Raw genomic sequence first — 26,682 nt, 5'->3', positions numbered from 1 at the left:
AAGCAGAGACTGGGAACTGCTACAAAGTTACTAGCTGGCAGAAGGGAGAGTCTTTCTCTGCATGAACTCACAATGCACAAAGAGACACAGGGCAACTGCAAATCAAAGGAATTGTCTGAAGGATATCAATAAAAGAACATTAATAGTGTTATTAATATGCCTTACGAAACTCAAATTTAAAAATATTTCCGGAAGAAAAATAGTAAGTCCTGGGCTTGCTGAAAACATTTACATATATAGAACCTTGCTTTTATGTGTGGGGTATATTTTGCAGAATGTGTTCTGTGTAAAGGTTGAGATGCTATAATGGGAAAAGGACCACAGAACACAGGTAAATCCCCATCTACAAGAGAGTGTCAATCAAAAAGATGAAGGGATGAAATGTGGTAAAGGAAAGATTGGTTCTGGACTGGAGCCTTGGGACACAGAGACATAGAGCTGGTAGTTCTTAAAAACTTTGCATTGACTGTATAAAGGCTATTATTTTAGAGCATGGGAATCCACAAACTGTCAGAATTTTTCTATTGCTTTACCATGATGTAAGAAAGTTTAATGATTTCTTTTTCTGGAAGTCTGTGGTGCTTGGGAATGAAACAAAGGGGACAGGCCAGGCTTCACTATGAATGGCAGCACCATCCTTTGAAGACACTCTCAAGACCTCCTAATTGAAAACCCATGTTTCTAATTTAAGCATGAGACAGTCATTACTCATACAGCCAGGGAGAATTGCAAGTCCCTGCCTATCTGCAGCACTCTCTAAAAACAATCAACTCATCTTTCGTATTTGACCAAACTACAAATGGTATGAGAACTCAGTTGTCTAATAAGGATGTTCATTTTGGCACTCAGTAGCTTACGCCTGGCTCACAGATGGCTTCTGTCTCCAAGTGTGTAATCCAATCATCGTGCACTATTGCTTCTCACGCTTAGTCTTCAAGAGTAATTGAAAAGCTCACAGTGACAATTGTCTGTTTCCAGATGTTGTCGACATAAAGAGTGTGGCTTTCACCACTTCATTGACATAGGATGTGTACATGGCTCTCCAGGTCAGAGTTGCTCCAAGCAAGGTAAAATAAATTTCTTCTTAGCATTCTCTTTCTGTTACTGCCTAGCACTGGGGTAAGCAAATATGTTCTATAAATGTTCTCTCTTTCAGTAGCAACTCGTTTCATTTTTGGCTGGGTACCACAAAGCGTTTTGCAACTCTCTTGCTGATATGGTAATGGTGGCCGGACAGAGACACCTATGTCCCAGAAAGGATTCTAAAAGATTTAAATAGTGGCTATTTTGAAGGGACTATGTAACTCACAGGCAAACTTTGTAGTATTAGCACCTGTACTTAAGCTCCTGTTTTCTGAAATCATGACAGTTTATCCTCAATCTTTTTTTTTTTTTTTTTTTGGCAGGGGGTGGCTTTTATTTTTCCAGCTGCTAAAAGATGCACAAGATTTCAGAGGCAAAGTATTGAAACATTTTAAGCTGTAGCTGTGTTAGTTTACTTTTCCCCTGAGGCTAGTGTTAATAGTTGTATATTATTTCAGCATAAAAATATCCCTTTTTAAAAAATCAGAACACCTAAGGATGACACGCAAAAAAAAATAAAAAAAAATCAGAACACCTAAAATGAGGAAATATGTAAAGCCTCACAGCAACTGAATAAATTCACACAGGCTTTGGGCTGATAAAGATCTGACCTTCAGGGAATGATACTGGAAAATCAGATTTTTACTTAAAAATTAAATTATGCTTTCAAATTAATGCTACATTTGTTTTAGTAAAATATCAGCTCTGTGCGCATTTCCTCAAGTTTGTTCTGTTCATTGCCATCATCACAACAGACCCAATCAATAAGAAATGTGAGGTACGGCAACAGCTAAGAAAAATTTTCTAAATCAGTAAAAACATTATGTCAGGGAAAATATTTTTTTTAAATTATTTTTAAGAGGATTTTAGACTGTTTATAATTGATGTATAGTTTTGGGATCAAACTAGCAATAATAACTTTGCTGGAGAGATAATAATTAAAATATAATATCATTTCCCTTAAGTAGCTTACGTAAAGAATGGGGATGGTGACTCTATATTTAGTCTGGGCTTACACTTAAACACGAACACACACACATGCATGCATACACACGCACACACACACACAGACACCCCTTCTGGTGAAAATGTCTAGGTAATTGCTGCAGTTTTTCACAGTTTAGAATCCCAGGGTTTTACATGTGAAATCACAAACTTAGAACATTAGACCAATAGTGAATACATTCAAAATAAGCGAGTTGTTGAAATTTCATCTAAATTCTTATGATAGATCCCTGTAAGTTATGAGTTAACTTTTCTTAAGTCCTGTTCAGTGTCAATATTATCAGCACAGGAATCACTGATATGCTCATAAATTAATAGTAATAGCAAAAGTGACCTTTGTCTAAAGAGAGTTCCAAGACTCCACAAATATTTATTGAGTGCATGCAATGTGCCAGGCATTGGGCTAATTAAATCCCCCCTATCCTTACATTTTAAATGAGAGAAAAGCTGACTCAAGGGAAAGAGTCATGGCCAAAGGCCATTTAATTAATTTGCTGTCTGGGGAAATTGCACAGGAACTGGGAAGAAAGCCCAGGTATGAGAACTGCTATGTTGTTGTTCAGAATACAATGCATTGTTGTTCAGAACTCCAGTAGAATACACATTTCCTAACTGCATTAAACTAATATAAAATTACAATTGTAAAACAAATGTTTCAAGCAAAAATGTCAGAGGCACAAACATTCCTGCATTTCCTAGTGATAGTTGACCTGAACTGGAGAATTCCATTCATACAAACACTTTCAGAGGAAACTACCATTAGTAAGCTGGCCCCTGTGCTGTGATACTACACGTGAGAGAGCCATATTTTGTACTTCATGATTTCACTAAGAATTGTCCAAAGAACCAAGCAGCAGGCTTTCACGTGGGAGAAGTAGAGGGCAAGTGATCTGCTAAGCACATATAGTACTTATGCTGGGGATTTCACGCACGTGCGGAGAACAAAACTCCTATGAGATTTTACAGATAAGTAGAGCAAAACACAGAGCGTAAGGGGCCAAGGTCATACCTTGCCAGTGAGGAACTGGAAAAGAAACCCTAGTGTTATTTGACCCCAGGGTCCACATTTTTAATGAATAGACTATGGTTCTCACTGAAGTGGGTTTTCATTGTTTTTCTTCTCGTCATTTATTATTAATAAAAATATATTTATTGAACACTTACCAAGAGCTAACCATCATTTTTTGGCTGAAGAATTCAATGGATTAAATCACTGTCTCTTTGTCTTTGAGAGACTAGGGAAGTGGCCACCTCCATGAATAAGTACGCCACAACATAGGAGACAAATCTGTAAGACATACCCACGAGGCTATGGATGCAAAGAAGTAAGGAGGGGTTGATTTTTGAATTTGAGTTGGGGGTGAAGTGTGAATATGATATCGAACTAGACTTTGAAGAATATACTGTATTTCCTCTGTGGAATAGGGTAAATCTGTTCTGGTTAATGGGAGCATTCTGCTTTGTAAAATCACATAAGGACTTCCAGGTTTTATGAACATAATGAAGGAGGCTATTATAAAAAAAACTAGTCCCAGGTTTCACAGGGGAATTCTCCTAAATCTGCAAAGGTCATATACAGTCGTCCCTCTCTATATTGTGGCCTCACTGTATCGCGGGATTTTAAAAAATATTATATTTAATTACTTATCGCAGATTTTTTGCTATACCGCGGGATTTTGTGGTACTGTATACGTATGTTGTTAAAGTTACATAGGTTTAAGAGTGTAGAGTATATTTAAGAACATAAGTAGTTTTATAAAGGTGTGGAAAAGGTTAATAAGGGAATGGGAAAGATTAATAAGGGACCGGGAACTGTTTATAAGTGTGTGGGAAGGGTTTTTAAAGCCTTAAAATATATATAAATACTAAAATAAATGTAAGGTCCCTACTTCGTGGATTTTCACCTATTGCAGGGGTGTCTAGAATGTAATACCTGCAATAAATGAGGGAATACTGTATTCCCAATGCTACTTAAATTATTTCTAACTATAGAAAAAAAGAAAAAGTTGCAAAATATTTTTATGAAATAAGAATTCCATTGCCATCTAAACTTTATAAAGATAGCACAAAAAATAAACTACAGGTCAATCTCACTTAAAATATGAAAGTAAAAATAATAGATAAAATACTAGCGAACAGAATGCAAGAGCTCATTATAAAAATAAAATATCCCCAGAACACAACAAGGATGCCAGCCTGTTAAACCAAGCATGCTGTGGTCCGGGGACACCCAACTGACCTGGAGTCTGCAAGATCCTTCCCCATGTGGGAAGGCCACCCTCTCCTCCACACCCTGACTCTTATCAGGGATTTCTGGACTCAAGAGTAGGTAGGACGACGACCATGTCCAGCTTGAAGCAGCTAGAGGAGCATGAGACCTTCAGCCATTGTCCTTTATAAGATTATAAAGTATCTTAAGTCTGAGAAGGGGCAATTGTTATTTTTTATTGTTATAAGAAATTAATTAATTTAAAAAAAGAAGAAGAAAATAAAAAATAAAACACGATGGCCAAGTGTTATTTTTTCCCCAAATGCAAGGATGTTTCAATATTAGGTAATTACTAACATTTATCATGTGTGTAAATCTAAGTAGAAAATTATACGATTATCTTTATAGAAGCTAAAAAGGCCCTTGTCAAAATTTGACAGCCACTCTTAATGAAAACATTGAATAAAATAGAAACTGATTACTTATTCTTAGTGTTAATTTATATCTATAACTATACACACATACACCCACAAACACATACACACACACATAGTGCAGTTCTAAAGCCAATAAATTACCTAATAGAGAATACTAGAGGCATTCACAGTACGGCCAAGAATAAGGCAAGATACCCACTAACTCCACTACCATTTAAAAATATATTAGAGGTACTAATAATGCACTCAAACTAGACAAAACAATAAATCCATAAAAATTGAAAAAGAAGTGAAACTTTCTATTTACTAATGATATTGTAGTGTATTTGGAAAATTCAAGAGGATCAATAAAAACAATATAAAAAATACAGAAAAGTAGCAGATTATTAAATCAAAACAAAAATCAGAATGTTTACATACACAATAGCTAATCAGGTGATAGGACAGGAGATAAAACTTTGTTATTAGCAAAAAGAATTTAAGGATAAATTTAACAGAAAGTGTGTAATATCTATAAAAGAAAAAATGAAGTATTTTCAAAAGATGCAAAAGTACATTTGAATAAATTTGGAAAGTTTTCTTGTTTTTGGATATATGAGTAAAAATTATAAAGGTATATTTATTTCCATCTTAATCATGCATTTAGCATGATCTTAATAAAAATAACATGCAGCTGAATAGGGTGGTCCTGGTTGCAGGTTATATCTTTGTTTGCTGGACTTCCATGCACTTTGATTTTCTGGAACTTATGGTTGTTTCTAGTTTTGAGGTAATTGTATTCCTTCTTAGTTGTGGAGGGAGACGCCGCATGTCTGTCTATGCCTCCATCTTGGCCAGAAGTCCTCCTAGTGAATATTTTAATTGAATTATTATATTCTTCAATTCCTGAAGTTCTGTTTTTTAAGATATTTTCATTTTGTTCATGCATCGTTTTCCTGATTTTCCTTAGTTGTCTGTTTTCTCTCGAAGTTCATTGAACTTATTTAAGATGGTCGTTTTTATTTTTGTCTCATAATTATTAGGTCTTCATTTCTTTAAGGTTGTTTCTGTGCTGGCTTAGGGGAGGGGCTCTCATGGGTGAAATAATTTTTTTAACCATTTTAATGTAGCTGGTTTTGGCTTTGCACTTTCCTGGGATATTATGACTTTTTAACTGGTTTCTGGAGTTCTCTTAAAGCGTTTTTAGACAGTATATTGTTAAGTTCGTGTCTCTGTGGAAGAACAAAGTGTGGGGCTTCCTATTTTTCTAAAGGATTGGGCTGGCCTGGCAGAGGGTCCCTGGTTTATTCTTTGGGTGTTCTAGAGGGAACAGGCTATGAGGCAGAAGCCTGTCATTCTTCCAAAGTTGTGTAGTTTTTGTATTTTATGCTGTTTTAGTTTGTAACTAGCCCTATAGAAATAAGGTGATTAAAACAGGGGGAAATGATAGCAGGGCCCAGGTGTTAGAGTTTAGCCTTAATTGATAGGCTTAAGTAATTGAAGCTGTGACTGGATAGACTTTCTTTATCACCAAACCTTTGCTTCTGGAATTTTGCCTAGAGGGTGGCGGCAGGCAGCAGGACCCCAAATTGCTTTTCGGTAGCATAACTACTATCGAATCAAGATTAAAGCATTTCCATCTCCCTAAAAATTATCCTGTGTCTTGTTGTATCATCCTTTCCTCTAGCCCCATAGCCCAAGGCAACCAGTGATCTACTTTCTGTCTCTATAATTTTGCATTTTCTAGAACTTCATGTAGACTTTTATGCTTTGCTTCTTTCACTTAGCATAATGCTTTTTGAGATTCATTTGTGTTGTTTTGTGTATCAGTATTTTGATCTTTTTTATTGCTGTGGATGTCTGTGACGCGATATTCTAGCGTCCGCATCGTTTAGAGCTGCGACTCAGAACATGGCGCGTTCCTAGAAGCCGCTTTCGGCATCAGTGGGCGGTGGCGCGTGGACTTGCAAGCGTGGGGCGCGGGACCAACCGACGCCACTTCGTGTTGGACAGTGGAAGCTGGAGAGCCGGGCTATTCGGACTGAGCCAATTGGTTTCCATGGATCTCAATAGTGCCAGCACTGTTGTTCTTCAAGTCTTAACTCAGGCCACCAGTCAGGATACTGCTGTGTTAAAGCCAGCTGAGGAGCAGTTGAAACAGTGGGAAACACAGCCAGGTTTTTATTCAGTGTTGCTGGTAAGTTGCTTAAAAATAGTTATTATTTTTAATAAAATGAGACACTATTCTATTGTTTTAAAAACCTACTTGTGTTGGTGGTTTACTTAGTGAAACTGATCCAAATGTTTGGCTGCCATTGTACTGCCATTTACTAATTCGAGGCATGGCACTTGGAGGACATTTAAGAGATGTTTATTGTTGGGTGAGTATACCCAAGCAGGGTATTGGTAGTATCTGCTTAGAAGGTTACACTGCCAGTTTTCTATTTTAGCCTGTAAATGCTGCCCTCAAGACTGTAAAGGAGGAAAGAGGAAGGACATCTCTAAAATCAGAGAAGGAAAACTCTGACTCCAAAAAACCTCCGCTGCCTTGCGGCATACCTCTTCAGGGGAAAGGCTAAGGGAGTAAACCCCGACAGAAAATCCGGAGCCGGAGTCCCTAAGGCGGTTTGACGTTGTAGTCAACACCGGCAACTCCTGCGGCGCACCTGAAGCCAAGCTGTATTGACTTTGTCTTTCCCTTGGACCCTTCAGCTGCGAAGAGAGGGGGGGTCTGCTGCATGGGCAACAGCAGACCCTCCATATCACCCTGCCCAGGCTCTGTAGCTTCAGTTTCACTTGAGAGGACACTCCAGCGTCATCGCAAGATGTCGACTCAACACGGGAGGAGACAGATACCGGTTATAAGCTCATCCGATTGGCGAAGGAAACGAGCGCCAGGGGTCTCCTCTGACGGTGGGAGAGGTCATCGCACCTCACTGGACAGCTACCGTCTCGCCATGGCTCGCCTGCCCCACTGGGTGCGTGGGGATCAGAGAGGCGCCTCTCGAAAAGTGGGCCACAAAACACCCGCACCAGTTAATTCCAAGCAAACAACAAGAAAGAAGCCTCCGGCTCTTCGCCTCGCTAGCTGGAACATCAGGACCATGTGCCCCGGACTTACTGCAGACCTTCCGTGGATCAAGGGTGCCAGGAAAACCGCTGTCATCGATAGGGAACTGGCACGACTAAACATCGACATTGCGGCTCTACAGGAGACCCGGTTGGCCGACAATGGAACTATCAGAGAAACCAACTACACCTTCTACTGGCAAGGGAAGTCTCCGGACCAACCAAGACAGCACGGTGTTGGGTTCGCTGTGAAGAACACGCTTGTTAACTCCATAGAGCCACCCACAGGAGGCACAGAGAGATTACTTACCCTCCGATTGTCAACAACTTTCGGCCCAGTCAGCATTCTTAGCGCATATGCCCCAACCCTCTGCGCCACCACCGAAGAGAAAGAACAGTTCTACCATGCACTGGACGAAGCGTTATCCAAGATTCCCAGAAGTAACGCTCTCTATCTCCTTGGAGACTTCAACGCAAGAGTAGGAGCCGACCACATGGCCTGGCCCACCTGCCTTGGAAACTTTGGGAGAGGAAAGATCAATGAGAATGGTCAGCGACTGCTTGAGCTCTTGTGTCACCACGGCCTGTACATGACAAACACATTCTTCAAGTGCAAAGAGATCCACCAGGTGTCATGGAGGCACCCCCGCTCCCGTCATTGGCACCAGCTTGACCTCGTCATCACCAGAAGAACGGATATTGGCAGCACCCTCCTCACCCGCAGCTACCACAGTGCAGACTGCGACATGGACCATGCCCTCGTGGTAAGCAAGGTGCGCATAATGCCGAAGAGGTTGCACCACTCCAAGATGAAGGGTCGCCCATGCATCAACACCAGTTGTGCCAGCAACCCAGTTAAGACCCAACAATTCATCAACAAGATGGAAGATGCACTCGGCGAGGGAGTGGCGGCAGATGACATTATCGAATCCAATTGGCCACGTCTCCGCGACGCCATATACAACTCCGCCATTATTGCTTACGGGAAGAAAGAGCGGAAGAACGCTGACTGGTACGAGGCTCACTGGGAAGAAATGGAACCCGTGATCGAGGCTAAGAGGAAGGCCCTACTGGCTTACAAGGTCACGCCCACTCCCAGTACACTTCAAGCTCTACGGGCTGCCAGGAACAAAGTCCAGAAGACCGCCCGCCACTGTGCCAACACCTATTGGCTAAACCTGTGCAGAAGCATTCAGGAAGCCGCCGATATAGGCAACGCACGAGGAATGTATGAGGGTATCAAGAAGGCAACAGGCCCAATCCCCTCCAAGATCGCCCCCCTTAAGTCCAAGACAGGTGAGGTCATCACTGGCCAGGAACAGCAAATGCGGCGGTGGACCAAGCACTACCTCGAGCTGTACGCAACGAAGAACACCGTAACAGACACTGCTCTTAAAGCCATCCCAGACCTACCAGTCATGGAGGAGCTAGACACCCCACCTACTGCGGCAGAGCTCGGCAAAGCCATCGACCGCCTCGCTTGCGGGAAAGCACCAGGAAGCGACGGAATCCCTCCAGAAATCCTAAAGAGCGGGAAACCAGTCCTGCTACAGCCGCTCCACCATCTACTCTGTCTCTGCTGGAAGGAGGGTTACATCCCCCAGGATATGAGAGACGCCAACATTATCACCATGTACAAGAACAAAGGAGACCGCAGCGACTGCAACAACTACCGGGGCATCTCTCTCCTCAGCGTCGTCGGCAAAGTATTCGCCTGCGTCGCTCTTGCCCGCCTGCAGACCCTTGCTTCCCGCGTCTACCCAGAGTCCCAGTGTGGCTTCAGAGCTGGCCGATCAATAGTGGACATGATCTTCTCCCTACGCCAGCTGCAGGAGAAGTGTCACGAGCAGCATAAACCACTCTACCTCGCCTTTATTGACCTCACGAAGGCGTTTGATCTGGTCAGTCGAAGCGGACTCTTCAGCTTGCTACGGAAGATTGGCTGTCCACCACATCTGCTTGCTGTGGTCATGTCCTTTCACGACAACATGCACAGCACGGTGTCCTACAACGGCGCAACCTCTGAGGCCTTCCCAGTCAGCAGCGGAGTAAAGCAGGGCTGCGTCCTCGCGCCTACGCTGTTCGGAATCTTCTTCTCCATGCTCCTCCAATACGCCTTTAAGGACTGCAGCGAGGGTGTCTTCATTCACACCAGATCCGATGGCAAGCTCTACAACCTGGCCCGTCTACGAGCCAAGACCAAAGTCAAAGAGGTGCTCATCCGTGAGATGCTCTTCGCCGACGACGCAGCTTTGACATCACACTCCGAAGAGGGACTCCAGCAGCTAGTCACTTGCCTTTCCCACGCATGCAAGGAGTTCGGACTAGCCATTAGCCTGACGAAGACGAATGTTATGGCTCAAGGCACGGGGACTCCCCCATGCATCACCATCGACGGATACACCCTGGAGGTTGTCAACGACTTCACTTACCTCGGGTCCACCATCTCGAGCTCTCTGTCAGTCGACTTGGAGGTCAACCGGAGAATCGCCAGGGCAGCCACAGTTATGGCCTGACTGAACCGGCGAGCGTGGAACAATTCCAGCCTCACTGAGAAAACCAGACTGCGCATCTACCAAGCCTGCGTACTCAGCACTCTCCTCTATGGCAGCGAGACGTGGACCACCTACGCAAGGCACGAAAGGAAACTCAACAGTTTCCACATGAGGTGCCTGCGACGCGTCCTGCATGTCGCCTGGCAGGATAAGGTTCCCAACACCGAGGTGCTGAAGCGAGCCAATATGAGCAGTTTGCATGCAGTTCTTAGCGAGAGACGCCTCAGGTGGCTCGGCCATGTCAAAAGAATGGATGCAGGCCGTATCCCCAAAGACCTCCTCTACGGCGAGCTAGCAGAAGGCAAGAGGATGACAGGGCGCCCAAAACTGCGGTTCAAAGACATCTGCAAAAAGGACATGACACAATGCTCGATCAATCTCAACACATGGGGAGTTCAAGCAGACGACCGCCTAGCCTGGAGGCTCGCGGTCAGGCAAGGTACGTCACGTGCAGAGGCTGCGCGCAACGAGGAGGCGGTCCAGAAAAGATCGAGGCGGAAGCAGCGTCAACAGCAGCAACAACGGCCATCTGCCTTCACCTGTACCAAGTGCGGCAGGGATTGTCACTCCCGAATCGGACTGCACAGCCATTCTCGGCGGTGCAGATAGACTCTCAAGAAGCTACGCCATCGTCTCTCGAGACGGACGGCTGCCGACGACGACGAATAAAAATAACATAAAGTTGTTTTATGGAGATATTCAAGTACATTTTGAAGTTTATATGGCAAAATAAACATTAAAAAAAGCTAACAGAACCCTGAAAAAAGAACAATGGGGAATGAGTACATTAAAACTTACTGTAAGGATTTCATAATTAAAAGTGTGATATTGATTTACAAATCAATAGAAAGCCAGAGAGACCAATCGAAGAGACTAAAATGCTCAGAAATAGAAAAAAATGCAAATGGAAATACAGCAATGACTTTTTTAGAGTGTTAGCTTGTGACAGAGAGCAAGGAAGCACAGAGAAAGTAATGGGGCTATGTAAAATAAACACTGAAGGTACTGTGTAGTTGTTCAGACTATTCTAATTTGGGGCAATTTTAGCATCAACAATTATGATATTAATACATTATAGTGTAAAGGAGAACATAAAATACCATAGGTTACCCAAAACAGACAAATACACAATAAATACATAACTTCAAAGGTAAGAAGGAAGATATCTTAATGGAAGACTGCGTATTAAACAAAGGTTACCCCTTCTCCAGCCGTTAAGGAGTGGGGACATTCCTCAAACTTTCATGAATAAAAACATATTTTAAAAGTTTTTAAATATGTTCTGTGCTTAAAATAAGTGTATTGAGAATTTTTATTACAAAATTATTGTTACAAAGTAAACATGCAAGTATAAGAGTATCATGAGTTTTATTTATCAATCACCTACTTTCACAATTACGAATCAAGTTCAATCTTGTTTCATCTATATTTTCCCACCTTTTTATTTTGAAGCTACCCAGACATACTCGAAAATATTTCCATAATTATCTTTAAAAACAAGGACTCAAAAACCCACAATATCATTGTAAGACCCTAAAATATTATCAATAATTCTTTAACATATTATCAGTCAAGATCAAGTAGCCAAATGTCTCATAAAGGTCATCATAATTATTTTACAATTTATTTGATTGAAGACCCAAATACATTTTTTAAAGAACAATAAAAAAAATTGGTAGTAGATAAATCTAGACTATTACAAAGTCTGATTCTTAAGTTCTGGATTTTCCTAAAGTGCAATAATAATTGTTGTGTCTTTCCTTTAGTAATTCAATATAATTATTTTTAAACTCAACTCTGTTGATAGTGTACTGGAATTGATTAGCCAACATTCATTTATCGAAAGCCTTCCAGGTAGGAAGCAGGAGAGCACATGTTGAAGACTTCCAGCAGATGTGGACAGAAGCCCTGCTGTATACAGATCACATGAGCTGGGCGAAGTTTAACCTCTCTTAGCCTCAGTTCCCAAATCTGTGAAATGCAGATGATAGTTACCTACATCCAGAGAGTTTTCCATATGTGCATGTAATGGTGGGGTGTGGAGAAAAGTGATGAAAATGAGAAAATGTGGGTACCGTGCTTGGCACACAGTGATCCCTCAATAAATAGTAAATATTGTTAGACTATCAACTGTATGGGACAGTGCTGAGGAAATGAAGCTAGAAAGAAAGGCAGTGGATAGAACTGTGCTGTCTAACAAAGTATCCACTAACCACACATGGCTATTGAGCGTGTGAAATATTTCTTATCTGAATTGAGATATTCTGTAGGTAAAATACGTTCTGGCTCTCTAAGATGTAATATGAATGAACAACATATAATAGCTCAGTAATTTTTAATATTTAGTACATGTTCATATAATATGTTGGATATATTGTGTTAAAATTATATTAAACTACTTTCACCTATTTTTTTACTTTTATGAATGTGACCATTAAAAATTTGAAATTATTTCAGTGGCTTGCATTATATTTCTTTTGGGTTGCACTAGGCCAGATCATCAGTTGCCATTTCAATCATTAATACTTCATCTTGTACCTCCTCCTATTGTCAATCTAGTCAAACTGGGATACAAAATCAACTGCCCCTCTCCCTTAATACCCACAACTTGACGATTCTGTTTTCTTAGTGGCTCACACATCTGTTCTCTTCTTCATCTCTCCTACTGACCTAGACTATTACGTATGTATTTATTTTTATTTTTGCATTTTTATTAAGATATAGTTGACAGAGAACATTGTATAAGGTTAAGGTGTACAACATGGTAATATGATATATTTATATATTGCAATATGACTACCGCCATGAGTTTTCTAATTTCAGAGTACAATCCTCTGTTTATATATAAAAGTACAATTTTATAGCAAGTTAGTATAAGAATAAAATGTTATTTAAATTTAAATATTAACATAGAAATAAGAATAACTTTATGTTTGACATATATAATATTAGTATAGAAACTATATATTATTTATTACATACACACTGGCAACTAGTACTACATAAGTTCTAGAGTTCTAGTGCATAGTATAGTGAACATAGACAGCAATATTGTACTATAATCATCAAATTGCAAATAGACTATATCTTAAATTATTCCAACCACAGGAAAAAATGATAATTATGTGATGCAATAAAGGTGCTAGCACCACTACCATGGCAATCATATCACAGTATATAAATGTATTAAATCAAAATGTATACCTTAAATTTACACAATATGTGTCAAATAAATGTCAAGAAAAATAATAAAATAAATTTAAAAGGAAAGAATGGGGAAAGGAGGAGATTAAAGGACATGAGGGAGAGGATTATGGGACAAGAAGTGAAAGATACTGAAGGACAAGGTAGGAATGAGACTGATGGGCAAAGAGAGAAGAGACCTGGTGGGCAAAGATGAGTCTATAAGCAAAGACTAGGAGGGGCTAAGGATGTGGTGGGCAGAAGGGCCAGGAGCGTGTGGGATTCCGAAGGTCCCGGAACCCTGTGATCCTGGTTTCCAATGGCCCTCTTAGGCCCAAGAGTTCGCCCACTTTTAGACAGTTGAAAGAAGTAAGTTCTTGGTAAATCTGTGCATTTGGTTCCTTTAGCCAATTGGTTGTTGTGTGCTCTGTACCATCTCTTTTGTCTTCTGGCCTCTATTGGAGGGCTCCTTCTGTACCCAGGCCAAGTGAAAGACTTGGTAAATTTGGTGACTTGGTCATTCAGAGAAAAAGAATAATCGTGTAGTTTTAAAGTGTTGGCTAAACAAGATGGCTTTTTTAAAGATTCAAAAGGGAAAAGAATAAAGTGAAAAATTCCCATGTGACATGCTGATATTTTTATTATATTCACAAGAATATATTTTAAAAGATTAATAGTAAAGCTCAGTACATTTTCAATTGTTTATTGGCTTTTTAAATATTTATAGAGATAAACTGCCTATTTATATATTTTGTCCATGTTTCTATTGGTTTGTTTGTCTTTTTTAATTGTCAATATCAACCCTTTGCCTGTGATATATGTTACAATATTTTCTCCCATTCTTTTTCTTGTCATTTAATCCTTTCATGCATTTGAAGTTTGTGCTGGTATTTGGTACAAGACTAGAATCTAAAGGGGTTTTTCTATTTAGAAGTTAAACAATTTTCACCATGCTATTTGTTGAATAACTCACCTTGTCCCCATTTACTACGATGCTTTTTTCTTAAGTCTCATAAGTGGTAGGGTCCATTTCAGGATCATCTGTTGTGTTTTAGCCAATTGCTCTGTGAATTCTTACACGCAGCTTTAATTATTGTTATGTTATTATGTATTTTTTGGTTCATACTTTTCAAAATTCATCATATTTTGCTATTGTGACAACTGAGATTTAGAATCATTTTTATCAAGTTATAAATATTGGTGTTTAGGAAGTTTGTTGTGGTAGACTGAGGGTAAGTCTTCTGGATTTATTTATGATGTTAATCGTTGGTGCAAATGTGTAATATGCCAGCCTTTCCAGTCAGCAACACTTTCAGGGTGGTCCACGCCACCCCATGGGGCTGCAAGCATAGCGAGGCTAGCCAATACTATCAAGTAGTCATTCATCGTCTCTTGTTTGTCAGACTCATTACCAACAACCATGGGAAGAAGCTCAGGCTCTCGAATCTCATGCCTGTCTTCTCTGCAGGTGGTGTTGCAGAACCTTCTTATATGTGTCATCCTCTTCTACACTGTGTACTATGTGGTTCTGAGCATGGGCTGCATGATGCTTGGGTAAGAAGCACTCTGCCTTCAAACAATTGAAAAGCTAAGATTGACTATGAAAGGAATTTCTATTTAATACCTGCTAGGTCTTTATGAAATAGAGGATGCAGACTTTAAAAAGATGTATATTTTTCTTATTTTTTAATAGTAAAGAATGAGCAAATGTAGCAGCTTTGAAAATGACAGGAGTAACCGTCATGAAATGAAGTGGATACTACCAGGCAGGACTCATCTTTTTACCCCTGGAGAATCGTCATGGAAAAAAAGTGAAGCTATCACTCCCTCAGCCTGTGTTAAATCAGAAGATATTTGAACTAGAAGGGAATTTAGAGATAATATACATCCAAATTAAATATTTTCTGATATATACTGGAAATAGCTTTGGACTATGAGTCAGGAGATTTGTATTCTGGCCCAGGTTCTTAAAATCTTCCTGGATCATCTTGACCAAGCCATAGAGCTTCTCTTATTTCAATTGTCTTCATTTGTCTAATGAAGGCCATAATCCAAAAGGAAGTTAGCATGAAGACAAGTAATACGTATATGTAATTTTAATAACTTTTTATTTAAATGTGTGGCAGTATTTTCCCCAGGAAATTTCATTGTCTTGCTATGGTTGAATTTTATCTTTACAAATTTAGGTTGCCAATACATTGATTTCCTTGAAATATATTATGTATATTTACTAATAGTTTCCTAGAAATAGATTGTTTATATAATTTAATTTTATTGTGTAAGCAAGGAGTTAGGCCTTACAATTTCAATATGCAAATTAGTGCCCGAAATAATTACACCATCTTTTGCAATAGAAAGAATGTTATGAAGCATACTTGCAGGCAGACCCACTGAGGAAGCTTCTGAAGCTGACACCGCAGTCTTAGCTGTTGCCTGGGACTGGAGATGGTGAGGCTGTGCCTGGAGCAGGGAAGGGCTGAGAATCTTCAGGGCTCTGAACATGGGGTTTCAAGGGTTTGTAATTAATGTGAGTCAAAGGTCAGGGATTTGAAGTAAAAGCTACAAAAGGCAGCTAATTGATCAGCTGTGTACAACTACAAACTTAGGTATAGCAGAAGATGTATACTTAATAGACTCAGATTTTTAGAACAAGAAGGGATCTCAGAGATTAATCGTTTCAGTTTACAGATAAGAAACTAAGCCCACAGGGCTCAGTGACTTGCCCATGTTCACAGTTAATAACTCCATCAGGATTAGAGCCGGGTTATTGTTTCTATGCCCTATGTGCTCGCCACAGTAATGGGTTCTCCTCCCACATTTGATGGAAGGGACTTCCAAGATTACAGCTGAGACCTCAAGTACAATGAAATAAACTTGGTGGAAAATGTGGGCTTAATTGGACAAAGAAGGCAATGTAGATGAAGAGGTTTATTTGGCTGCCACCCAAGTCAACCAGTTATTAAATGTGCCACAAAGAGGGTAAAGCTAATGACATTGTTGCATGTGAAGAGCAATGTGCAAAACAACCTTGACGTGCAAAGTTATGAGCTTCCTCCTCCAGAGTAAACTATTTTCATCTGTAACATCTTCAGGGTGTATGAATTTGATGTCCTGGCACCATTTGACTTCAAAACAAATCCCTCATGGATCAACACAAATTATAAAGGTAATCAGTTTTAATTTTCACTCTTCATCAATTAGAGAACTAAATGCCGCCAAAAATCAAAATAGCTTTTTGTTTTATAAAATGTTTTAAAAATAAGACGTTTCTGTCAGCCACGTTATCTTATACTGGGTTTCAAATATTAATGTGGAAGAGTACTATAAAAAATTTAAACTGGTTATTCCTAAAAAATAGAATGGAATGGAATAAATGGAATAAGTGGGTAGTATTATAATTTGAACTTTTATTTTGTGATATTATGGGTAAAATTGTGTGCATTAAGTTTTTTCCAAAAAAAGAGGAAGAATAATTTGATGTGCTGATATAGAAAAATGATTGTGAGGTATAAAATGGAAAATGAAGATTACAAAAGAGCTTGTATAGTATAGTTATTCATTTTTGTAGAATAGAGTAAAATACATGGTGTCAGTACTAAGAAATTATGCAAAAAACTGTTATTTTCCAGCTGGGATGACAGAGGTCTTTCATTTTCTGCTTCACACATTTCTGCTAAGTTTGATTATTCTCCCCCAAGTAGTATAAAACTTGTTGCAAAGGAAAAATGATAAGAAAAAATATACTAAGAAACAAAAATTCTTTTTTAAGGTTATTTTTTAAAGAAATACTTATTAATAGCTACTATGTTCATAAACCTTAGGCATCTTAATAACACCTACTTGTATTGAATCTATGTCACACATACTTGTCTTGGGGGCATTCATGGTGAGTTTGCTCCACCTTTAGAAAAATAAGATTTTAATGTTATTTTCCATTATAAAATAGTGCATGTAAATTAATGAAAGCTTATAAAAAACATACAATTTCAGAAGACGATTTGACACTGCAATATACAGATCATATATCATAGAAATGTACACTTGAAACCTTTATAATCTTATTAACCAATGTCACCCCAATAAAGTTAATAAAAATATGCACAAAAAGGCAAAAATGACTGGAAAAGTAAATAAAACATACAATTAAAGAGAAAAGGAAGAAAATCAATTCCAAATTTACTTCCTAAATATCATTACTTTTAACATTCTGTTAAATTTCTTTCTACTTAAAAAAAATAAACTGTGGATACTTTAAACATTATATATTTTTAAGAAAACCACTGGACATCTTTTTTTTGAACATATATGCAAAAAATACAAAAATGGCCTGAAACCAAAAATATCAGATCTCAAATGTGACTTGAATAGGAAACCTGGTCTGCTGGAACTACTGAATTCCAACAAAAAGTTTTAAAACAACCCCCTCGAATAAGTAACCTTGTGTTGTGCCATTATTGATTCCATTTTTGGATAGATAAAGAATATATTAGGACAAGAGACTTCCATTCTAATAAGATACTAGAGTCATAACATGGTATCTTAACTTTCTCTTCATGCACTTCCCTACTGAAGATGATACCGTATTTTCTACCAAAACTATCTACAAATGGTAGGGAAGTAGTCACAATAAAGATTTAAGTATGGGCTGTGCATGTGTCTTGAGTAGTGGGAGAGATTGCCTTTTGGTCAACCGGTGAATGATAGAACAATGACACGGGTTTATTGAACAAAGTTGTGTTTTCACACAGCAGAGATTAGTGAAGACCCCCAGGATGCCTAGCACAATTTACAGAGTCCTTTCCTCTCACAAAACTCTAACATTTGTACAAAAATAACAATACACCCTCAGTCTATTAGATCTTTAATTTTGGGCTAGGGGATATAAGTGCCATAACTCTTCGAAGTTGTTACTTTGAGACTCTAGACTTGTTTAATTTTGTAGGTAAAATGTAAGAGTAACCTCACAGCCTTGGGCATGTATTTGGGGTCAGGTTTCTTGTCTAAATAATTTTGTCTCCCAGGAGATCATGTTTAGGAAGGACATGAAAACTGTGGGTCTTTCTGTGTATTTCAGATAATAGATTGCAAATTGCTTTCATTTTAAATTAAAATCTCCCCAAGAATTTTTTGAGGTAGATAAAATAGTACTTCGTTTTCCAGTTTAGAGAAAAAGAAACAGACTGACCCAGAGGTTAAAATCCTGCTCAAGGTAATATTTATAACTATTAAGCTATAATGCAAGACTGGAACACCAGTATCTTGACTTCAAAATTTGCACTATTGTCTTTAAATCATGTTTTTTCTCACATCATAAACAAAGCATCAGACTTCTCTGTCAACATATGCAAATGCAGCTTCTTCAAGACTAAAATCACTATCTCTGGCCAGTTTCAAGTTAACCTATAAAATCTGTAATGCTGATAAAAAATGTCTCTTATTTCTCTATAATAGTTTGAAAGCTTTATGAGACACTGGCGGATTGGAAGAGATGGTGTCAGTGAGTACACTTGCTTCCACAGGCTTGATTTTAGGGGGCAGGGCATGCTGAAATGAACTGGATTCTCATATGATGGAAAAGAAGCAGCTAGTGTGAGCTGTCCATTCAACTTTTGAAACCTGCTCAGTTAAGTTAAATAGAATTGAAGAGGCATATGTGGCCTTTAAAAATGGCATCTGGGACTTGCTTTCGTGGTGTCTTGCTCATCCAATAGACAATCACTGGCTTGTGGGTTAATAAGTTACTTCTGTATAATAGGACATAATGTGGTTATTTTTTTGTTTTTAAAGAATATGGAGTTTGCCCACCTGAATTTATCAATTCCAGGATTATATGATACCGTCATTTTCTGTGTTTTAAGAGAAAAGAGAGGTAATATTTATGGAAAGTGACAGTATTACAGAGGGACCTTGTATTACACCTATTTGTCATTTCAAAGTTTGATGGATCTCTTCTTTGAAACCACTATAGTCTTAAAGTTCCATATCAAAGACAAAGGCAAAGTTTGACCCTTCACATGTTCATGGCTCTTAGAGATTTGTGATCCTGACCTGTATGCGGTTCTGGCTCTTTGTACATGTTCAGGAAAACCAGTCTGAGACAACTGGTGGATTTAGAAAAGTGCCTCCATCCACATGAACCATTTATGAGCCTTTCTTTCATCCATGGTTATTGGTTATGTTTCCCAGGTGACTATCTGAATGTACCACTTTATTAAAAGACACAAGAGAACTTATTTCCAAGTTAGGTAATAATTGGTACCAAAAAAAGTTATAGTTCACTAAATTTTTACATTTGTTTTTTTTATTTCTGAAAACTCAGAATTGAAGTTTTCATTAGTTTTTAATACATCTTTAAAATGAGACTAACAATCTAATTACAGATCAGCATGCATTGGTCCATTGTAACTTTTCTTTATTGCATTCTACCTTCTAAAATGATTAAGCATAAAGAATGTGATACAGAAATGATATAGTGTTATTTTTCTATAAGTCTAATGATTATTAAGAGATGGAAAAAGTTGTTTTCCGAATTTGAGGATTGTTAAGGGAAGGAACATTAAGAAAATTCCCACAAAAATTGTTTTGCTGAAAAACTTCTAATGGTCCTGTTACTAATTGTAATTCAGAATTATTACTTACTCGAATCCCAAAATAATTATATTCTTCTTTTTATTTGTAGTTCTTTTAGTTTCAACAGAGGTCACCTGCTTCATCTGTGGATTGCTTTTCGTTCTTGTTGTGGAAGAGTGGGTGTGGGATTGTGCTGTTTCAGTAACTATTCTTCATGTTGCCATCACTTCAATGGGTAAGCAAAACAAAATAAAGTAAACAAAACCTTGTTGTATGCATATTGCACTCTGATGGCTAAGTAAAAAATCTGACGAAGAAAGATCTTCATCCCCCTCTCCTTACTCATCCTCCCCACCAAGTCCTTCTATCACTTCTTCAGCAAGAAATATGTAGATCTGCCAATTCAAAAACTGTACTGAAATGTAGGTGCTTCCTATTCTATTTTCACATTCAACTTGTCATGAACTTGTAGAGGGTTTGCCTCTGTTAAGAATACTCTCATACAAAATCTGGGAACTGGAACCCAAGAGACCTGTACTCGAAAGGCTTGCAAACTTCTCAACACCAGTTAGTTATTTTAGAAGGATTACTGGGTTCTTAGACTAAAGGGTTTTTATTTCTACCTGTGATCTTTGGAGTCAGAAGAAAATGGATTCAAATTCTAGTGCTACTTTTTTTTTTTTTTTTAACCAGGAGTTTATTCTTACACAAATTACAGTATCACTTATATTATTATTTGCCTCCTCTAGTAAGTGGGGGATGATTAGTGAAGTTTTGGCAAGAATGATAAATTGTCTGACACAGTGTCTAGCATATAATAATTTCTAAGTAAATGGTAGTTTTATTCATTTCTTCAAAATTTTCACTTCCGTTATAACTTTTTCTCCCTTGTCTACCATTATTTTTTTTTGAAAAAGCATATTAGTCAAAGTATGGGTGGTAATCAACCACAAGTTGTAATTCTAAGTTATTATTATTAACAACTTAAATCACTCATATTTTCAGTGCCCTGGACTATTCATGGTTTAATCAGCCTTCAATTTAAGAATACCCAATTCTCAAGTGGATTGCTTCATTCTAGCATCACTGCTATTAGAAAAGGCCAGAATCTCAATACCCTAGCATCAATTTCCTGAGATATGAATCTTGCAGTAACTCGGAGGACCATTGAAATTCCACCATCTTAGGTCTCTAATTTACTTTGGGGCTTAATATTTTCTGGAAGATAGCCACAGCATATTCACAAAATGGCTTGGGGCATAAGGAGGTTTAGTCTTCAAGGTTGAGATGAGCAGTTGGTCCTGGATCCAAAAAAGTTACAAGCTAACTGTCTAATACGTGGCACATTGAAAATGCTTCACAAATATCTCTCAACAGAATTGGGTTCAGAGTGAAGTGGCTCAGAACTTCAGAGAGCCAGACACTAAGGACATAGGATGGTCTTAGGGCCGTCTTTGATGTATATCACTTCAAATCAAGTTTTTGAGCTGCCGTGTGATGTGATCATTTATAACATCATTTCTAGGACAGAATTTTCAAATATCTGACTTGATGAATTACCTTTTTAGACTATGACTTAAGTACAAATTCGGGGGAACCTAATTTCATGAATGGAAATAAAATTTCTCTATTTTATAAGGATATGATTTGCACAGACGGAAGTATTTCTTTATGAATAACAAAATAATATATGTTTTGAAAATGAACACCTATTTTTTTCTATTGCAGGTATGTTGGAATTTCCTTTGACATCACATTGGTGGGCTGCTCTAGGTATTTATATATATAAATATATATACATAAATATATATATATAAATATATATAAATATATATATGATACCCGTATAGGTTTTATATATGTGTATATGTAATATTTGTGTAATATAAATATATATTTATATATAAATTGGTGTATAAAAATTTTTTTAGATGGATCAGAAGACTGATCGTGGGCTTTATCATTCTAAAATTACAGGGAATAAAACATTGGATATATTATTGTGACATAATCTTTTGGTTCTTTTTCCAAATGAATGAAATTACTGTCTTTTTAGTAGTACAAGAAGAAACTTTCATATTTTTCTCTGCCCACAAATTAAACAGCTGAATTCATCAATCATATACCTAGTAAATACATTAACTAAGTGAAAGTGGATTTTTCTAAAGTTTTTTCTTTATGTTAAGTCAGATATTGACCACAAAATATTTTTAGATTTTCTCTTCTCAGTAAATTCTGTGATATTTTTATCTAATTAGTGCCCTTCTTAGTGATGAAAAAGGGAAATGCAGCACTTTGCCACATTCTTCTCCCTAAAGTTGAATGTCTATTGATAGTACTGGTATTATCAATACTTATATTGCCTACTAATCTCTTCACTAGAGTTCAGTTCTCCACTTACCTTGCATGTCCTTAAGTCTTAGATGTACGCTTTTCTTCAATATTGTTTAGCTTATGAAGAAAACATATGTAGAAAGTACTGATATTTTATTTTTCATAAATCTTCCAAGATGTAAATTTTTAATAAATTGGAAAAAAAGATACTGAAAGACGTGCTATAAGTGTAAGTGGAAATTATCTTTTCTCTATGAAATACAAGAACATTTCTGGATTTTACTGACAATACCACAAAATTTACTGAGCCGTAGCTAGCTAAGGCACATAACAAATGTCACTTTCATGTCAAGGAGAGTCAACTGTAGCGTAATGAATGGCCAATAGAATATGTTAAAATAGTTTGGTGACTAGTTTAGTTTCAATAACCAGGGTTGGATTACTCAGAGGACAGTTGTCAAATGATGTCTGAGGTAACAATTTTTTGTTTTTCCTTGAGTTAAACATATAGATATAAGAAAATAGTGATTAAACATCTTGAAAGTTCTTTAAGTGGTCTCACATCAGATGCATGTCCATGTGTGAGGAAGCTGTGTGGTCCTGTTAGGCCTGTGATTCACTAAGGGCTCTTCCCTCAGGGACCTTTGTCTTTCTTTGAAGTCATACTCTTACTGCAATTTAGGGAACAACGGGTATATGAAAGCCCTGTAAGGCTGGATTAATATTTTAAAACAAATTGGTATTATTGGGCCAATGAAATCAGAACCAAAGGAATTTTCATATAAGTAAATAGCTCAGGTAAGTAGAATTCTGGGTGTTTGTTGTTCCTAAAACTTCGGCGCAAGTCAGAGTTAACTGCCTATATTGAGAATCTGTGCTGGAGAATATAGTTTATCAAAAGCATCTTTTTCTTTTAAATTAAGTGGTTGTTATACATCATTGAAATCATTGGTAAACCCCCAACTGTTACTTTACTGGCACTGAGCTTAAAGAATGGAAAAAATATAGATGGTAACTTCTCATAGATGGGAAAATATATTCAGTGGGTAAAACCAGGCCATGGTTGTCAAAAGTATTTGAATTATGAATATTTGCATTCTTCAGTACAGATTTTTTTATAAATCCCAATTATGAAGCACCTTGGTTATAGGACAAAAAGTTCTAACCAATTTTATTGAAACAAACTTCATTGTGTAGAAGTTTATTTGACTCAACATGTATAGAAATCAAATGTTCAAGAAGTATGATTTAGCTACTGAAATAGAAATATTTGTTAGTGAACTGGTTGAGTTTTGGAGACTAACTTCTCAGAATGATTTTGTTTTTTTAGAATTCCATACTTAATAGCAATTTATGACAACTAAGATTTCAAATTAGAAACATCTATAAAGATTCTATAGTTTTCCATAACGGCTTGCTAGGCAGACAAGAAAAGTAAGTTGAATGATATGAAAGGTATGGCAAAATATAAAGTGGAAATATTACCTAAAAATTCAGATTTTAGTTAGAAGTGTTTGTATTGGACAATAAGGTGGGCATTTACTGTAAAGATGTTAATAATAACCGAGTTGGCTGCCTGATCGCAGCGTTTCCTACATATTTAGTGACAAAGCATCAAAAATATCCAGAAACAGGAAACCCTTGTGTGTTCTTACTGTTGTTGTTTTATCTGGTATCAATATAACTCAGCTAGAATGAACGTGTTTGTCGAGATGTTAATAAAAAGCTTAAGAACAGGAAGACTGAATTTGTTGGCACATGAAATAATATGACTACAGAGAAAAGCTGGTGACCTTGTGTTGCTATGTGTTTCATGCCCTGATCAGACTACCAACTAGATAAGTGGGAGTTTTTCTAACATGCCTTAAAAATATTATAGTTTGATTCAAAGACCCACATTTTTTTAGCTAGTATGATAAGTTGTTTTTGTTTTGTCTTGTTTTACTTTTCTACAAAGGCGGCTTCTGTTCAAATTTTTATTTCTTTTATGTGGTAACTTCTTTTGATTCTTTTAAGCTGTGATAGCAATGGTAACCGATGCTTTTCATTTTGTTCAACAGAACAAAAGAAGCCAGCATCTAATCAAAAGTATTACATAAAATCTTTCTTAAACAAATGAAAGGTGCTTTGATGGTTTACTCCTTCAATCTATAGAATTAGGACTGAACTTCACTCTAATCACTACAGTTGTCATTACTTTTCTATGGTAAAACTACTACTGATTTTTGCTTTTCTATATAAAAAATGTTGCCTAAGGATGTATGCTATCCATTTTCAAGAGCTGTCCAGTGAGATTGTTGTCTGTTTATGTGTGAATATGAAAGTGCTTATTTTGTTTGCTCCTTTTGGTTTTTTGTTTGTTTTGTTTTTTAGTTTTTTGTTCTTCTCAGTAGTCTTGTGTTACAACTGGGCGACCTTTGTTTCCTTTGTCTCCTTAGCCAATCAAACGCTAAAGATTATGGGGGTCTTTCCTTTTTTTAATTAACGAGTCATTGTTCATCTATTAAATCTTGATCAGTGTTTCAAGAATGACTACAGTGGGCTTTAAAAACAGACTTATCATTATTGATTTGGCGTTTCCCAGAGATAAATATAGTTCACATTTAAGTGTTGAGCTCTATTGTAACTGACAATTTAAAATTGAAGAACAGTTCATTGTTTTGTAACAATGTCAGTTGTTAAACCTTGACATTTCAATTAAAATATGATTGTATTTATAACTTAATGCAAATTCACCAGTTGTATTTGGAGTTAAATTACTTTAATAAATTTATTCAATGAAAACTCGTCGTCGTCATCGTCGTCGGCAGCCGTCCGTCTCGAGAGACGATGGTGTAGCTTCTTAAGAGTCTATCTGCACCGCCGAGAATGGCTGTGCAGTCCGACTCGGGAGTGACATGGTATCTGTCTCCTCCCGTGTTGAATCGACATCTTGTGATGACGCTGAAGCTACAGAGCCTGTAGCTTCAATGAAAACTACACTTAAAATATTTCTGAATCCGTGGCATGTTTTCCATTTATAATTAGAAAATAACTTACAAAATATTTTAAATATCAACAGCACAAATGAAAGGCAGGTCTGAAAATCTAAAAGAAGAATTAAAGATTTTGAATTTCTTGGCATGTGCTTTGACTTGATTACCTTTGAATTTCTGAGTTTTAAAAGCTCCTTACTATTAATTTGACAGAACCATGTACCTATTATTCTCTGAAGGAAGTATTGAATTTCAACAGTTTACCAGCACAGAACATATACCTACTCTCTTTTAGCTCAATCTATAAACTACTCTATTTCAAATGCTATGTCAGTTTCAGGAACATTACCTTAGTCATGACAATTGTTCTTATTCATAATCTCACCATGAATTATTCATTACCAGTAGTTAACCAAAATTTTCCTTTCATTATTTGCAAGATCCGGCTTAATTTCAATGATATGTGGAGGCCAGACTTTAGCATACTGTTTGTTCAAAGACAACTTTATCTATCCAGAGCTGAATGATTTTTAACAGAACAGCTGAATTAATTTGCTCCCAACTTTCTATATTATAATACATATTGTGTCAGAGTTATTGTATTTTTTGTCCATACCTATATTCTAGGTTGAAGCTATTCAGGATACTTTATAACTATGAAAAGAAAAAAGAGACATTAATGGAGAACAGAAGACTCCTAGTAAAGAATTCATCAGCAAAATGTTGCAAACTCATAAATGCAATGTTCTTCAAAGTGTGTTCCATAGAGCATTAGTTCTGAAGGATGTTAATAGTGCCATGTAAGGAAAATAAGAGTTTTTTTTTTAAGTATATATGTGGAATCCTAGGTTTAAGTAAAACAGACTTATTTATTTCAGGACTTCTTAAAATCTTAAACATACTATTGTAAGCAAAGTGGTAGTATACTTTATGCATGGTTTCTCAAACATATTTGACCAGGAACATACTTTAGATAATGCTAATGTATTGTGTGGAAAGTATAACATGGAAGAAAGCAGATTCAAACTACAGCAAATCCCTGTAACCAGAATTAGATTCTGTTATTGTCTCATAGTATATTTCCATGTTAGAGCATTTCTTATGAAATTATTGCTTTTTTTAAACAGTATCTATTTCTTTTCTTAGATTATGATCTTTTGACATAATGCTTTTCAAAATTTATGTACATTTGAATCACCAGAGGGCCTTGTTACAATGCTGATTTTGATTTAGAAGGGCTGGGTGGAGACTGAAAGTCTGTGTTTCTAGCAATTCCTGGGAAA

General features: G+C 37.3%; 1 protein-coding gene across 1 annotated transcript; it reads left to right on the top strand.

The window, feature by feature from the left end:
• Positions 1-14,940: 14,940 nt before the first annotated feature.
• Positions 14,941-25,933, top strand: TMEM244 (transmembrane protein 244). Its single transcript, XM_090280830.1, has 5 exons — positions 14,941-15,074; positions 16,613-16,686; positions 20,200-20,325; positions 21,819-21,863; positions 25,839-25,933. The coding sequence occupies exons 1-5, from the start codon at positions 14,941-14,943 to the stop codon at positions 25,931-25,933; spliced, it is 474 nt and encodes a 157-aa protein (XP_090136956.1).
• The last annotated feature ends 749 nt before the right edge of the window (positions 25,934-26,682 follow it).

This window comes from Furipterus horrens, unplaced genomic scaffold (assembly GCF_987537825.1).
Source record: "Furipterus horrens unplaced genomic scaffold, mFurHor1.1.pri manual_scaffold_6, whole genome shotgun sequence".
NCBI lineage: Eukaryota > Metazoa > Chordata > Mammalia > Chiroptera > Furipteridae > Furipterus > Furipterus horrens.
Note: the sequence above shows the minus strand (reverse complement) of the source record. Positions and strands in the feature narration are given on the sequence as shown.

Coding starts and splice junctions, on each gene's coding strand:
- TMEM244 (XM_090280830.1), top strand. CDS start 14,941: ATGGGAAGAAGCTCAGGCTCTCGAATCTCATGCCTGTCTTCTCTGCAG. Junction 16,687..20,199: donor GATCAACACAAATTATAAAG/GTAATCAGTTTT, acceptor TTTTATTTGTAG/TTCTTTTAGTTTCAACAGAG. Junction 20,326..21,818: donor TGTTGCCATCACTTCAATGG/GTAAGCAAAACA, acceptor TTTCTATTGCAG/GTATGTTGGAATTTCCTTTG.